Here is a 16,483-nt window from a genome sequence, read left to right on the forward strand (position 1 = left end):
CTCCGCTAGACCATATTCCACCAGTTAAACTGCCAGGGAAGACAACTGCAGAAAGAATTTAATTAAAATGGAGATCAGGGAGTTGGTATCCCTTTCAAGCTCTGCTCTTGACTTCCTCTTCAACAACTGCGTGCTTGCGGGTCCCAGTTTCCCAGCCTGTAAAATGGGCACTCTGAAGCTTTCCTGCTCTCTAAGGGCAATGGCTGTGAAGCATCTTACCTGTTCAAAGCCCAACCATCAAATCAAACAGACATCTGAATACTCTAAACCTCCGGGTCTTGGATGAAAGGATATGTATTTTTCTCAGCTGAAACAACTCTGCCATTGCTTTTGGAAAATCGAGCTTCAAAAAAAACAACTTGCAAATTCTTCTTCCAAGACTGTAGGTGTCAGATCCTCTGACGTACTGGGATACAGCTGAGGATTTCTGCTGCTCCACACTTCACAAACTTGCTGCCACAGTCCCTGGTACTGAAATAGAGGTAGGCACAGAAAGTACTGCTTTCCCACCATTTCCTCATTCATATTTTATTTCTGAACTTGAACTTTCGTTCTGATTAAAATCTGGATGGACAGTGAATTTTCTGCATACTCCTCTATTTCCAGTAAGTCATTAGATAGAAGAATACACCCAGGAGGTAGACCACTGTAGTTACACCATCAAGTCATAAGGATGGTGCCACGTGGTGCCTCACTGTAGCAGGTCTTTTCTTTGTTTTCATTCCTTAATTTCTGTTCAAACATTTGGGCTTTTTATATGCTGACATGCAGGACCATTAGCAACAGCACATGGTTTAGGACCTGTTTCTTTACAGTCCTCACATTTCACACAAAAAACTGCTCACAGATGCCCACAGCTTAAAAGCTCCTGAATAAATGGAAGAAAGACAGCAGTTCCTCTGAGAAATTCTCATGGAGGCAGAACCACGCAAAACACAGCAGAATCCTGCTGCCCACAGCCAGCTGTGCACCTCACTGCTGTTTGGCAAGGCCCCACTGTTTTGCCATAACCCCAGCAGACCCTGCATGGAGCAAGCAGATCTCCTCCTGCCCAGGAAGGAAAGGGAATCACCATCTTCTCAAACACGGGAACATATTTATTTGTCATGTGAGCAGCCCAAATTGACTCAAATGAGCAGAGACAGTTAAAAACAGAATAGAACACAATCACAGCAGGAAGGTGGAGAGCCCACCAAGCAAACAAAGAGTGCCTTGCAGCCCAGAACAGCTAACACTCCCCCAGCTCACACAGGCTCTTTTGCCTTTCGCTACCAGCTTTGGCAAATCCTTCTTTTTAAGGCAATGGGACCAAGGTGGCAGGGAGCCATCGTGCTCAAGGCCACCACAGCCAACCACCCCAGTGGCTGGTGGCAGAGGGGGGGACCTCCTGAGGGATGGTCGTGGGACCCCACCTCTGACCCCATAGCGTTTAGGGCAGGCCTGCTTCCTACCCGTGTTGGAGCAGTTCCCTTTGCTGAAGAGAAGGGCAGAGGTGTGCTGGGCCCCAAAATTCAAGGAGACTTTACCCTTTAACAATGATCCTGGTTAAACACTCTCCTCACATCCATCAACCACAAAATCAGTGGCTTTCAACTAACCAACTAACTAACCAACCAGCATATAAATACTGTTTCCTGAACAAACGACATCAACTCACAGCAGTCCTGCTCTTCCCAATACTAATACCACCACCTGACTTTCAACCCCACAGTTGTGTTTCTAGGCTCTTCAAAATGCAGAGATCTTCCACCACTTGCTGTCAATAGCCAGCACTTAGAATCAGCTACTATTAAGGCAAGTCATCAGCACTGATTTGACTTCATCCCTTTTAAAGTCTGATCTGTTTTGTTAAACAAACAAACAAAAATTTGGCATCAAACTTTTTGTTTCCGTTTACTCTGATGGATAGCAGCCCTCACCATAAAAACATGTTTAATAAAAACAAATCAGAAAACTAAGGAAACTGATTAAAACCTTTCACTGTGAAGAAAAGCAGTGAAAAAGGCTTAAGTAGGAAATGCTGAATTTTTTTGTGATGCCAGCAGAGAGAAGCAGTATGTAAAGAAAACCATGCAGGGGCAGGAAATCAATCCTTGAGATTAAATTTGGAAAAACAGACATTAATGCATTTAGGGAAGTAAACAGCACCACAACATGCACACTCAATACAAGGCAGAGATCCAGTAAGGCTGAAAAAGAGACCTAGGACAGATAAAACCAATATAGCTTTGAGGACACATTCTTAGCATCTGATATACAGGAAAATTGGAAGGAACACAAAGACGGAAAGTATGAAAAAATTGAAAGAGACATGTACATTTATTACTATTTATCACATCTATTCCTCCATCAGTGTTGTAATCTTCAGTCAATGAGCAGGGGTCTCATTTCACATTTAGACAAAAATCCTTGAAAGAGTTCATATAGATAAAGATGGGGAAAAGTGTCACGGCTGTGCAGCTATGAACAGGGTGAACCCAAACAAGGCAAAGGACTTGCTCATGGAGAAGAGAGAAAATATAGGAGGGGGAGGAATTAGGTAGGAGAGAGAAGAGCCTGTTAGATACACGGTTTAGTGGTGGACCTGGAAGCCCTGGGGTAAGGGTTAGACTTTATGATCTTAAAGGTCTTTTCCAACCCAGTTGATTCTATGATTGAACATTCCTCGAGAGAACAGTCTGTTAGATATTCCTCCCCTAAATTAGGTTTTAGCACACGCTTCCAAGAAAAGCCATGCCTCACACTAGGTGGATTTCAAATGAGACTGGAAAGCGCCAGTGAGGCACCTGGGCAGAAGAATTTAAGGATTTAACAGTGCTAATTTCCAAGCTTATTTGTTTCTGGACCAGATCTGCTTATATGAATGGTTTACTGTTGCTGGATGAAGGCAGTGACCAAATATGCCTTTTCACCATGTATACCCTGCTCTTGAACCTCATTTGCCTTCAAAACTAGCCAGTAAGAACCCCTTGCTGAAAACAAGACTTCCCTGAACCTTCTCTAACCTCAGAAGCCAATCTGCAGTCAGAATGCGGCCCCACACCCTTGACATAACATGACATGACACGACACGGACTTGCTTTTGAGGAAGCTGCCACCTCCACAAACCTGGTATCTCCTCTGAGATCCATTTCTAACCTGACATACACTACACGTGTGATGGATTCTCAAAATGAAACGTGTCTGGCTGCCCATATGTGCACATCCAGGGACCTTTCATGATTCACATTTACACTACAGCTTTTTGACATCATTAGAGCAAAAAGGTCTCAAAGAGGACTTACTTACAGAAGGGGATTTTAAGATCAAAAAGGGCCATTTTGATAATATAGTCTGACCCCTGGATAACACAGCCCACTGAATTACACAAAGGGCTCCTTTAGACGCTCATTTACACTCACTTTCACGTTGGTTTTTACTGCTGGATATGAATGCCTGAAGGTAAATCAAAAGGGATCCTTCCTTCTTCCCATGCACTAAGACTTTTCAGAAACCTCTCTCATCTGTCTTCATTTCACAGATGGGTACTACTATCCTGGAGGAAGCAATGCCCACACCAGACATCATCCCACCTTGCAGTGTTGGGGAGAGCACATTTAGCACTTAGAAACATCTTCACATTCCCTCCTACCCCCACATTTTCTTCATTTGAAAACCCAAAGAAAACAAATCATGCTACATCTTTGTTTTATAAGGGCAGCTCAGGACCTCCCACTCTTTCATGGAAAGAAAATGTCTTTCCGGTACAGTTTCCATTATTTATTAGCTGAAGGTGGGGGGAGAAATGTTATTTATAGGATGCCTAAGGCCACTCTCACTATAAAACAGAAATAAGCCAGTATAGCTGGAGCACAACTTAGTGGCCTATTGTGCAACATTTTAAAAAATGGACTCTGTCATTATGGCACTTGAGAATATCCCCTCCCCCCAACACCAGTGGAAATCCATTTATGAGAGCCATAGAGCAGCAATACTGTTTTAATCAAGCCATTAAAATGGGTGTGCTGTTTTCTGCCCACATCCTGATATTTATTCCACATCCTGACAAGATCTGGGATTTGTATAGACCATTCTCCCGCAAGGTGTCAAGCGACTGTGTGGACACTGGGCCAGTGTAAATCCACATATTGCTACTGTGAGTCTGGCAGATCTGCATCAGTTTGCATTAGCCCAGGATCTGACTCACTGACTGATCCAAAATCCCCAACGCAGCATGGGTACTATTCTTCCTATTTACAAAGCCAAAAAACATTAATAACTGAACGTCAAAGGTTTCACTGACCTTTACCACTTAAAGCAATGGAAAGGAGACAGAAATTCCCATAGTGGGAGACAGTCCCAGCACAGTGACCAGAGATACAGCTTGCTCAAACAAAACACTGACTGAATTACAAGGCCTTGCATCTGGTATAGCTCTCACTGCATGAACATAACCCATATGAGACAGTCCCAGTGAGGAGGAGTCTTCCACCTAAGGCATGCACTCAGTGTCCATCTCGACAAGCACTCAAGACTGGGAAAATGAGTACTCAGCATTTTCTACAAGTCACATGTGCTGGGGGTATTTGGGAGTAAGAAATCACCCACGCCCTTGCTTCCCTTGCTTCCCCTCAAATGTCTGCTTTAAAGACATGTATCACGAATTTCCCATGACAGCAAAATAAATCCCAATGCAGCCTTCGCTGGGCTCTGTGCACCTACTGTTAATTCTTCTCAGCCCTGGGGAACTGTTCTGGGAAGCCACTCATTTACTAAGTCATACACACCAGAAAGTAACTTGCACTAGCATTCTTCTGTCCTTCCTCAAACAACTGGGGCTTATTCACGTTTTAAACAAAGCTCAGAAAGCCAAAGACAAGCTAGGCACGCTCAGTAAAGAGTTTTGGGTAGATCAAATCTCATTTGCCAGCATCCAAAAATGATTAATAAAGGAGTCACCCTTGGAAAACACAAAATTGTCTTGAGTGAGCAGGAATCAGGTGCTGCCTGAAGAGAGATCATGAGCTTGGCAGCAAACTCAGAGGTACAGCGTGGTGCTATGAGACCAGGCTGTCCTGGAGGCACACAACTAAGCAGAGCAAAGCCCCCACATTACCTTCCTTAACCCCCAAATCACACCAGCTCCTGAGGCACTGATAGAAGCAAACATCATCACCCAGGGAATCACTGGAGACAGAGATTCTGGCCTATGTCTCAAAGGTTTCTTCCTGTAATCAATGGAAGAGCGAGCAAAGCTCCTCCTGACCTTAACTGTACAATCAAAACCAAAGACTCATTCCCTTTAGGAAAAAAGTCACAGATAAAATGAGGCCCTTCCACTTTCAAATGCTGTGCACAATAATCTTTCTTTTCATTTTAAAAACACAGGAGAGCTAAGAAATATTCTGATAAGAGAAGTCTAAACTGTTTTTCTGTGGTAGACAGCAGGAAACTACCCCAAGTAACATCCACTTACCCTGAAATTCTCAAGCCTGCAAGAGAAGCTCCTTATAAGCTCTTTCACTGGGTCACGTCAGCACTTAACAGCAGTCTGCCTCTTCTTCCAAGATACTGGAGACCTCCAAAACTCTAAATGCTTCTTTCCTCTGGCCTGATCAGACAGAAACACCCCTTACTCTGTTTGACTGCAACCCCTACTGCTCTTTCACATGTTTCTTAAAGCCCCAACTCTCAGAGGCTTCTGATTACATCAGAATCACTTTTCTCAGCATGAAAACCAAGCTCCTGGTTTCTTCGATTGTGCAGGAAAGCCTACAATATGACTTTACACTATCCTGAAAGATCAGAAACAAAAAATAACTAGAAGGAACATGGACCTTGCTAAGAACCTGATTGATTCAGCAACCTTCAGATGTTCACAACCACTCTGAGGTGTTGGCATGGCTTATGAACAGCTGGGGAAGGGCTGCGACACCATCGGAGTGAACTGGCACAGCAGCATCAGATGGAGACAGAAAAGAGCTATTCTGCCCAAACTGGCTGCCTTCTCAAATCAGTCAGTCTAGTGTCCTTTGCTTGTCCTTTATTATTTTAAAATGCAATTTAAAAATAAAAGCAAGAGACACCAAAGTTCATCCCCATCTAATCTAGTCACTAATGAGGGAGGTTTCTTTTCACTGGCACTGATTTTCCATTAAGCAGCAAATGCAGCCTCTCCACTGTCCACGTGTCGGAAACAAAGCCACTTCTGGCCTGATGCTTTCCATATGAAACACCAGGCCCATCTTTCTTCTTCCCTCTCCCTTCCTCCTTTCCATACTTTATTACTCACATGGCAGCTGTAGTAGCTTGCAGATGAGTGGAATGTTTTCTTCAGAGCAGCATAAATTTTCCAGGCTGACAGGGGAGGCCAAAAGAGAGAAAAGAAAAAAACAACCCCAAACCAGGATTATTTTGGATTTTTCACCAGCTAGAAGCAGGCAGTAGGCTCTGCAGGGCTGGCACCCTTCAAATCACTGTGCAGCCACAGGAAAAGAACAAAGCTCATAAGGCAATCACCCCACCCTGCCCCTAGGGATGTGAGGTACCTCAGAGCCAGTGATAAGCCAGAGGTGCCAAGGGAGGGTAAGCCATGAGTGCACTGACTCCTTACACAGAAACCAGCAGATCACCTCGCCAGCAGCCACTGATCAGAGGAGAGAGGAGTAACCAGCAATTGTGAGAAGCTGAGGAAAACGTGATTGCACTGCTCTTGTGTATCTCAGGCATCAACATGCCTTGCTAGACCCTTGCCCAGAGAGAGAGCAGGCACCCACATTAGAGACCAGAAGTATCGACATCCTGCTTCAGCATCACACAAAGTGGCAGCTGCAGTTCTCAAAAGAGGCCAAAGAGTCACAGGGTGCAGAGAGTCTGGATACCTTTTACTAGCCAAATTGCTAATAGCTGGGGAAAAAATAATCATATTTTAGGGGTACAAGCCCTGTCCATCATTTTAGCTATGGAAGGCTAAAATGCACAACAAAGCCAAAAATATTAGCCAAACCAAGTCTCTCACAAGGACAACAGGGACAACCCCTTAGGAAAACTAGAAAGTACAACTGGCTGAAACATTTCTACCTAACATGCTCCAAAAAAAATCCATTTTTGTCTAATGTAAAGCATTTTATTAGAATATATTGGTTTTGGAGCCACCATGTCATCACTGACATTTCACACAGCCAAGATGTAATTTGGAACGGCACACCTGAATCAAGCAAAGCAGCAACTAAAATCTGGGAATCTAACATCACACCTAAGTGCTGTGATGTGGCTAATGTCCTTTTTTGAGTGTGAAAAAGCAAGCAGACAAGAGCATCTTTCACCCTTTCCACTCTTCCACCCATTGAATATTTTTCACCATGGTCTTTGCTTGCTGGAACTTTTGTTTTCCATCCAGCCCTGGTGGAGAATAAAGGCAGGAGATTAAAGGCAGTCCCCTGCTTCATCCCCACCAGCACAAAGCAGTCCAGCACAATGCTGATTCCCCTCCAGGGCTGGAGTGAAGACAAGTCAGCAGAAATTGCAAATGTTTACAAACCCAAGAACTTTCCTTATGCTTGAAAGTGAACTTTGCCTACTCAAGAGTCAGGATTAAGACCAAATGCCTAATGGCATAGTAGCCTATTAGTAGTGAAAGCATTTTTTAAATCTAATTTACTTGTCATACCACATGCATTTTTCCTCACCACTCAGTCCAAACAAACGTTTCCACTTTGATTTCCAGTTGCTTCAGTCACATGGGAAGAATGCTGAAGCACGAGAGCTGCAAAGGCAGCAGGTGTCCAAAAAACACAAACCCTGTTTGCAGGGCTTTTTTAATTACATAGATGGAGATACTTCCATTGATTGCAGTTTCTGTCAGAACATGTTGGTTTACAAAGGTCCATCATGGTCAAATGTCAAACCTATGTCAGCATCCCTTTAAAACTGACCTTGGGAGGCTGCAGATTTAAGGGCAGGATTTGTAAATCAGGACACTAATTGGAATGTCTCAGAAGAGCTTCTCACAAGCCAGCATCCTTCTCCTTTGCATCCTTCCCCATCAATCACACTGCCACCCAAGCTTGCCTCTGTCACTGCGTATTTCTCTATCCCTTGCAGAGTACGAGCTGCTGACCCCCATATATGATTTAAACCCCAGCTTTCCACTTGGGTCCAAAATGCTGGGAAATAATCAAGAGGATAAAGACATGTGAGACATGGGCTATAGGCACCATGTTCAAAACCGTTATGACACTTGAGTAAGTATGCACACTGGACCTTCAGCAAGCATTAATACGCAGTCTGTGTGTGAATGACTCATACTCTTCAGTATATGTTGTAAAGTATACCACATGCATCTTAACAGTTCTCTAAATAATAACACAATAAATACAGTTAGTTGCACTGAGTGGAAATGCTCAGGATAGGAAAGGATCCTTCACATGGAAGAACACGGAGTGGATGAGTGCCTGCTTAAAGATTTAAGAGCATCAGAGCAGCTTAATATATCAGAGCTGATATAGTAAAAATTTTAAACAAAAAAAAACCCCAACACACCCATGCCTCCTACACCCAACTCCAAGACTTATTAAAAACCTAGAGAAGGGATCAAAAGAGTGCTATTGGACAGGTTGAGTCAAAGACAACCCAGCCCTCCGGGAAGGGGGATTTAAGCTTACATTTGAGATCCTCATTTCCATTTTCCAGCGAGGCAGAGCCGCAGCCGCCGAGGGCTCCCCCACGGGAGCTGTCCTGCGCTTTCAGCTCCTGCAGCCTGGCATGGCAGGAGCTGGGCCGCAGCTCCCAAGGGGCTGTCTGCAACCCCTCCTGCCCCAGCCGTGCTGCCGGAGCACCACACACCCGTAATATGAATCCTGGCAGCAGCCCTATGAGAACGGAAGAGCTGCCAACTCATCTTGTAACTGAAGAAGTTGGGTGTCCTGATTAAATCCAAGATGTCTAACTACCTTTGAGCATAAAGGCTGAAACAATTTCTTCCAAGAAGGGATATGAAACATGAACCCTGCTTTCACAGACAGCTTAACAACCTGAACAGCAAGGCAACCTTCCTCACCAGCTGCTGCCAGAGCAAAGATGGCAAATACAGCCTGGTGAATGCAGCGTTACACGAGCTTTTCCTGATGTACACACCTATCTGTACTGCCAGCTCTCAAAATCCCACAATAGTGGCATTTTATTTATGCTGCTGGAATCAAGTAAGTGATGGAAATCACAGGGGTTTTGAGAATAAAAGACAATAAGACAAATCTTCAGTGGCTCAGAAGCAAGGAAAGGAAAAATAACATCACATAAAAAAATAATTTGTGACTTCAAAGACAATCTCAGTGTCTTGGGAACCAGGCACATGATTTTTTAACTCAAAGTAACAATGCTGGGAAGGAGACACAGCCAAGAGAGCACCAAACTCTGACACTCAAAACACGTGTAGCACCCATCAAGACTGAAGACCACGGGAGAAACTAGGCCGGTCTCACATACAACAGCACCAAACTGGGGAATATACCTGTATAACATCTGTACTCCAAACCTGCTCTCTACCCAGTAAGATTTGGGAGGAAGGGAAGCTCCTTCCCTAGCAGGTTTGTTTTGTTTGTTACAGAACCAGCTGAACCCTGCAGTTCAAGTGAATCCAGATTTGTTGGGACCAAGGCAGAAGCATCCATAAGTACAAAAAGGACCTGCGGGGAGAAATTCAGCAATTTGGGTGGGTGATTCCTGCAACTTGAGCTTGAAAGATACCACCAAAATGGCACTCTCAACTCCTTGGTGTGGCTGGGAGTTTGGAAGTGATGGAGGCATTGTGGATAAATACGTACAAGAACGGGCATGAGGCACTTGAGAGTCCAAGGGAACAGAAAGGGAAGTAAGAGGGACCCAGCACCATTCTTGGAAACACCTTTATTAACTCTTCAGAATTACAGTTTACCATCCAAGAGGAAAACTGGCACCAATTACAGTACCTGTGAACTTTTGAGTGTGGTGATCAAAAGCCTACGATTTTTCCCCTCTGTGGAAGGTGACAAACTTGGTAGGAGATGGTGTACTATTACTTACATTACTATTACAGCTTAACATACTGAACACCAATGCTGCTCAGCCAGTGAGCAAAATCCCTTTATTTTATAAAGACAATTGCAAACAAGGTTATTCATATGCAGCTATAAAGTCAAACAGAAGCAGCTTCTTTCTCACTTCCCTATGTTTCACAGTGCAGAATGCAGAAGCAACATACTGATGTTTCTCAGTGGACAGTCATTTCACAAGGCCTCAAAAAAGACAATATCCAGAAGATACCATTTGCTTCCACCCTGGAGAGCTTGAGTTTGAAATTACTGCCTGGAACTGAAGACCTTCTGACATTTCCACATGGCACTATCACATTACAGATTAGCTATATATCATGATTTTTACATAGCCACTCTAACCTATGCATTGCCTATTCAATAGGACATACAGAAACATGTAGAGAAGGGGAGATTTAAGCATCCCAAACATATAAAATATTTTCTAGTTGAGTATTCACATTATGACTGTGCACTGCCTGAAGATATTTACCCCATTTCAAAATTACTTGACACAAGTCATAATCAGCTATTTTAAGACCTGCAATGTGGATTGTGGGGCCCTACACTTTTCATAATGCTCACTTGTAACAACATATTCTGTAATTAAGGAACCATGAAACAATTGAGACAGCAGTTTCAAGTTTGTTTTTCCGTCCTTTCTCCATTTCATTTTGTACAGTGACAGGAGCATGCTTTCAGCACAGGGAGCAGGCAGAGATCCTGCAGGTATAAATGGACCTGCGCTCAGAGTCTGATATACACTGCACTACACATGTGGCTGTTCTTGGAAGTCAACCATTTCTGCAAGTTATTCCCAAGAGGCATGATGTACTATAAGCCCTTAAGAAATGTGTTACACTGTGACTGGAACCAAGATGAAATAGCAATATTAAAAGAGATGGTTTAGTTTATGTAGTGGCCAACTATGCCATTAAACTAGAACAACGGGGACGATGGGAAGGCAGGAATGTCCTCGAGTGTGATTTATTCCTTTCCAGCAGCAGTGGAAATTTTTCCTATAGGCCTGAAAATGACCCTGTCTGCCAACAAGAAGTCAGCATTAAGATGTAAGAGTTCTTCTAGATTAGTCATCTCAGGATACTCTGCTCTCACATGGCACAGGGATCTCAAAGCCCTTTGCCAGAATGGGTCAAAAGCCCTGCAAAGACCATGCCTTAGCACCATTTTTGTTGGTCACTTCAGAAATAGGGAAACTGAGGCTTGAAGTATTGATTAAATATATGTAAAAAAGGCTCTATGTCAGAGTGAAGAGTGAAACAAAGGCTTCCTTGATCCTATGCTTTACAGGAAATGTGCATCTTCCTTGGAAGGGTAATTGTTTACTGCAGCTGAGAGCAGCTGGGTCAGCCAAGGCAAGAGGAAATGTTACTGGGCAATGGTTATCAGGCAAACAACATAATGCCATTTCCACTTCTGCCAGCCAATGTGACCTGTTCTGCCTGATGACACACATGGGAAAGGCTGGCTCCTTGAGAAGCAGCCAGAGTTTGGCACCTAAGCCCTGTTGATTTTATATACCTGTATCAGCTACACACATGGTGACCCTGTGCATCTACCGCTCTTTTGTGCTCCTGTGCTCTAACATTATGGGAATTGCCATGCTAGAGGCTGCCCTATTGCCCCACAGAGTATGAAGAGAGGCTCAAAATGTCTCCTGATAAGACCTTTTCTCCATACAAGGACAATGAGGACATAGGACAAGAAGCCTATGGAGAATTAGTAGGCCTATGGAGAAGTAGCAGGGATGGTTTGAAAGCAAGAGACGTAGCCGACTGCAAAAGATGCCTTCTGCACACTGATCTTTTAATTACCCCCCAAATGACATTGTGAAATCCAAGCAAGAAGAACAGAATGAAACCTTATGTCCATCTCTTCCCAATTGTCAGCCCTGCTCCCCGCTCTTTACGGCCTGGCGCACTGAGAGTGGGACCACGTGCAGCTGCACAGGCTACACTCACTCACAGTCGCCTCCCTCAAAAACAGCCTCCTACCCACTTCCTTCCTCTGCAGAGTAACAAGGCGCTCTTCAGCCTCGTGCTGTCTCTCCCAGCAGTCTGGTTCCAATCTCAGGGATGCCACATCAGACAGCTAAGCCTGAGCAACAGCATATGTGGCGAGAGGTCCTCCCGCTGCACCACAGCAGACATGCAGGTGCTGAAATCTCCCCCTACCCTGGTCCTAATCTGCAGTCAGCTCAAAGGGATAGAGAGCAACAAGGACTGTTCAATCAGAGCCAGCATGAAGCACCAGGCAGAAACACACAGATCCTGAGATACCAACCTGCTGACGTACAGCACACGCCTCATTTTCCAATGCACAGAGCCTACCTCTTCCTTTAGTCTCCCTCAGTGCTGTGGCAGCTCAACACTGCTGGAAAAGCTAAGCAAAGACTAAACAAAGTTCTCTTGTCTCCTGAGGAAGCTGTGCTATGAATTACTCATTAGATCCTGACCTTCCCACTCCAAGATAAAATCCTCCTGATCTCAAAAGTGTTCTGCTCGAAGGAGTACACCCAAGGCTGACATAGTGAAGTTAAGCTTTTGCTGCCTAAAAAACAAGTCCTCCCTTCCCAACATGGGTTTTAAAATAAGGTGAAATACATCGTGGATTTAATTCCAGCTTTCACTTCAAGTATTTCCACTTTCACAATGTAAACTATGTCCAGGGTGCAGTGAGGGGGTTTTTGTTTGTGTTTTTTCCTCCTAAAAAAGAAACCTACACAAGAGATGACAATCTCTGCCTACACAAAATCTGTTTGTTTTGTTCATATTGCTGGGTTGCTCTCATTCAACTCCAATGATAATTGTCAAAAGTAGAGATACCAAACTTGCTCACATTTCTCTTGCAGTGGGAAGGAAACAAGGCAGAGATCAGCTGACTGCATGCAAGCATTTAGCAACCTGCCTGTGCTGTCAGTGCCCTCTGTGAGTGATGGGTATTTCACAATCAGAAATATGAGCAACTGCCTCAGCTGTGTAGTGCTCAGCCAGCAGCTACAAAAGTGTGGTTCAGACTCACAAGAAAAGGAAGACAAGACTATAATCACTTTCACCCCAAGGCATGCTCTGATTTTCAGTGGGGCAAGTGCATCTTTCATGGTGTCACAGCAGATGCCATTTCTACGAGCAAGAACTGGCAGAGACTAACCTCTCCACATCAAGCACTAGGAGCTGCTAATCACAAAGAAACTGGAGCTTACAACGTGACAAGGAAGCCTGCTCTCGACCCACACAAATACTTCCCCTTTTCAAGAGACTGAAGTAATCTTTCAGGGTGCTGCTTTGCTGCTTGGAGAAGCACTGCTCTGGAGACTCTGTGGAGCTTGGGTATGCTTCATGGGAGCAGAAGCAAGACCGATTTCAAGTGTTTTCACTCAATATTAAAGCTGCCGCTTTGCAATTCTGATGCTTCCCACAGGGGTCAGTCACTGCCCTGCCAGCTTTTTCCCCCGGGGTCTCAATTGCAGCCTGACACTTTAAAGGGATACCTTTAGAAATACACACACATGCACACACATCCCTTCTCCCAAAGTTGCTACGGTTTGCCTAAAATAAATAAATCCCCAAGACATGGCTACATTTGCAAGTGATTCAGAAGAATGAAATTGGGGTCTCTGTGTCAGTGGGTCTGCCAAGTGTGCATGACAGCATGCTCTGTACAGCCAGCTTCAGCTGCTCCCACCACCAGTACATCTGTTTTGCTACCCCTTTTTGCAAGCAGAGTCCAGGCAGCAACAGGGGAATAAAACCAAACTGTAAATACAGGATGTATTATGAAACATCAGGCACTGGTTGCAGGATTTGAGGGGAAATGAGGGAAAATGTAATAAATTACTTTCAACTTCTCTTTTCAGACATATGTGAAGAATCAGTGGGGTTTAAGCAGGAAACCGTGAGTTTAAATTTCACAATAGTAACAGTGGGCTTGGGTAGGTACATTTTATTGTATAAAACAAACTGCTGCTCTTCCACACATAAAAGAAGGCAGCAGGAGACAGAGTATCACACACAGTACTGCCTAAAGCATGCTGGCTATGTCAACAGATTATCTCGCGTTGGACTGTCTGGACTGTTGCTAATATGCAACTGAATATGCAACCAATCCAACAATAACAATGCTACTAAACTATTTTTTTAAATGAAATTATATTAACCTTTTCTCTTTAATTAGCATGTTACAAATATAAAAGGCAAGCAGATGTGACCATCATGGATGTGCAAGCTGAATATTAATAACAAAAAGCGTCCCCTCCCCCGTGGAGGATAAAGCAAAGTTGGATCAGTCATTTTGCAAATTAAGTCCTGAAAGTGTTCGCACTGTAGCTGTCAAGAACCCTCTGGTGTGTTTGCATATACACACACAAAGCTGAAGCCAAAACAATTTTAATAAGGTAAACCTTTAGAGATCCAGCCCCACTCCAGCTGATGACAATGCTACAGCCGAGTGTACCCCTGCAGCCCTACTGTACACGTTTCTCCACACACACACTTCTGAGGAAAAATTAAATTAACATCCCAAGCTATCACTTACTGGAGCCCAACACACGCTACCCTCACACTAGCCAAGACTAAGGTGAATGCTGGTAAGATGAAACCCAGTGGCTCGTTATTCTTATACCTACAGTGTCATGGGTCTGTGCGCTGCATTAGGACCACATGTCATCCCAACCGCACTCCACTATTCCTACTCACCACAGGATATTTTTTTTCTTTTAAAGAGACACTAGTTTCCAGATTTCACTTGGTGTATCACCTCTACCAGAAAATCACAGCAAGAAACAGGATCCACAACATCCTGCCGTAATAAGGAATCCTGCCTTTCCTTTTCCCTCAGAATCCTAGCTGGTAACTATTCATAGATCTACGCATTTGGGCTCACAGTTCATTTTATACAACTCTTTTCCTTGTAACTTACTCTTCTCCTTGGTCTTATTTATTCACACCATCAGTCATCATTTTAATGCATTTATAATACTTGATTTCCATCTTTATCCTAATTCTGTCTGCATATGAACCCTTCAGTGTCTCAAAACACGTTGCTTTACTGGAACCAGCCTAAGGCGTCATTGTTTTAAGATACAGCAAGAAGTGTGTGCTTCTCTGCACCTTCTAAACGAAGAAAGAATAAAAAAGAATGAAAAATAAGTCACCTCCCTAGTTACACAATTTAGGCTAAAAGCTTTCGCTAGTGCTTTCACACACCTGCCCACCCTCCATCTCCGATTCAAGCTACGATTTTTATTGACATATACTAATTACCTGAAAATAAGAATGATCTATTCCTTTTCCACCAGCTGCCAGATGTCAGCACTGGCTGGAAGTGATCAGCCTTGTTTAAAAGAACAAAACCAACAACAACAAAAAGATCTAAGCTCAAAAATAAAATGAAAACACCCTAAAAACAAAAGCCTAAAGAATGCCACCGGATCTCAGGTGCTGCCGGGGGTGCTCGGCACAGACTGAAGGCAGACAGATACGAATGGACTGCTCAGTTTGTCATGGCAAAAAAATACAGAGAATTAAAGGTCTACCCACGCAGGAAAAAAAAAAAAAAAAAAAAAAAAAAAAAACCACAAAAAAGAACCACCAAAAAAAACCCAACCCAACCCTGAATCAAAGAACAAAAATAAAGTCAACAACGCAGCCCCAATGCATCGACTGTCTGCGCTTAAAAGATTTACAGGAGTAATTTAAATGATTCACCTGCTGCCAGTTTTCCTCCAAGGATGGCAAAGCTGAGAAGTAGCCGGTGTCGTGGACAAGCTGGAGTTCCTGGAATATACTATAATTAGCCAAGACATCCATGCTGCTGCGTGAGCAAGACCCTCTCTTTCTGCTTTTGTGTGTGTTTGTTTGCTGGGGTGGGGGGGTTGTTTTTGATCATAAAAAAAAAAGAGAAGGAAAATCAACCAATGATAGATCCAGCGTCCCTTTGGCTTTGTTTTGTTTCGGTCACACTTTAAAAAAAGAGAGAGAGAGAGGAGAGAATCAGCGCGGAGGGACAGCGAGGGCCGGGGGCCGGGCCGAGGAGGACGAGCGGCGCCGGCGCGCACGGAGCACCCCACGGCCGCCGCACCGGGGCACGTCCCCGCCGCCGCGCACCGCGGCCATGCGCGATGGCGACCGCCCTCCCTGCCCCCTCCCCTCTTTATTTTCGGGAGATCACTTTCCCCCCTCCCCGTTCTCCTCTCACTCTCCCTCGGCGAACCCGGCCCGGCCCCCCCCGCCGCCGCCGCCGCTGCCCCTGCCGCCGCCTCACGGCCGCCTCACGACCACCCCGCCCCGACCCCCCCCCCACCCTTGAGTCGCACATCCGCGCGGCCCACTCAGGCAGCGCGTGACCATGTAGGGTAAACGGCGGGGCGGGAGGGGCGGGCCCGCGGCTCTCCTGAAGTCGCTCTCGACAAATGGCGT

General features: G+C 44.6%; 1 protein-coding gene across 1 annotated transcript in view; it reads right to left on the reverse strand.

Moving 5' to 3' along the window:
* Positions 1 to 16,252, reverse strand: part of KLF7 (KLF transcription factor 7) — a gene marked incomplete at its 3' end in the record, with an annotated part of 55,960 nt that extends 39,708 nt beyond the window's left edge. The window contains exon 1 of the mRNA XM_080622193.1: positions 15,773 to 16,252. Within this exon, the coding sequence (XP_080478319.1) occupies positions 15,773 to 15,874 (102 nt within the window). The 5' untranslated portion in view covers positions 15,875 to 16,252. The remainder of the gene's footprint in view (positions 1 to 15,772) is intronic.
* Between the last annotated feature and the right edge of the window lie 231 nt (positions 16,253 to 16,483).

This window comes from Psittacula echo, assembly GCF_963264785.1.
Source record: "Psittacula echo genome assembly, chromosome: 6".
NCBI lineage: Eukaryota > Metazoa > Chordata > Aves > Psittaciformes > Psittacidae > Psittacula > Psittacula echo.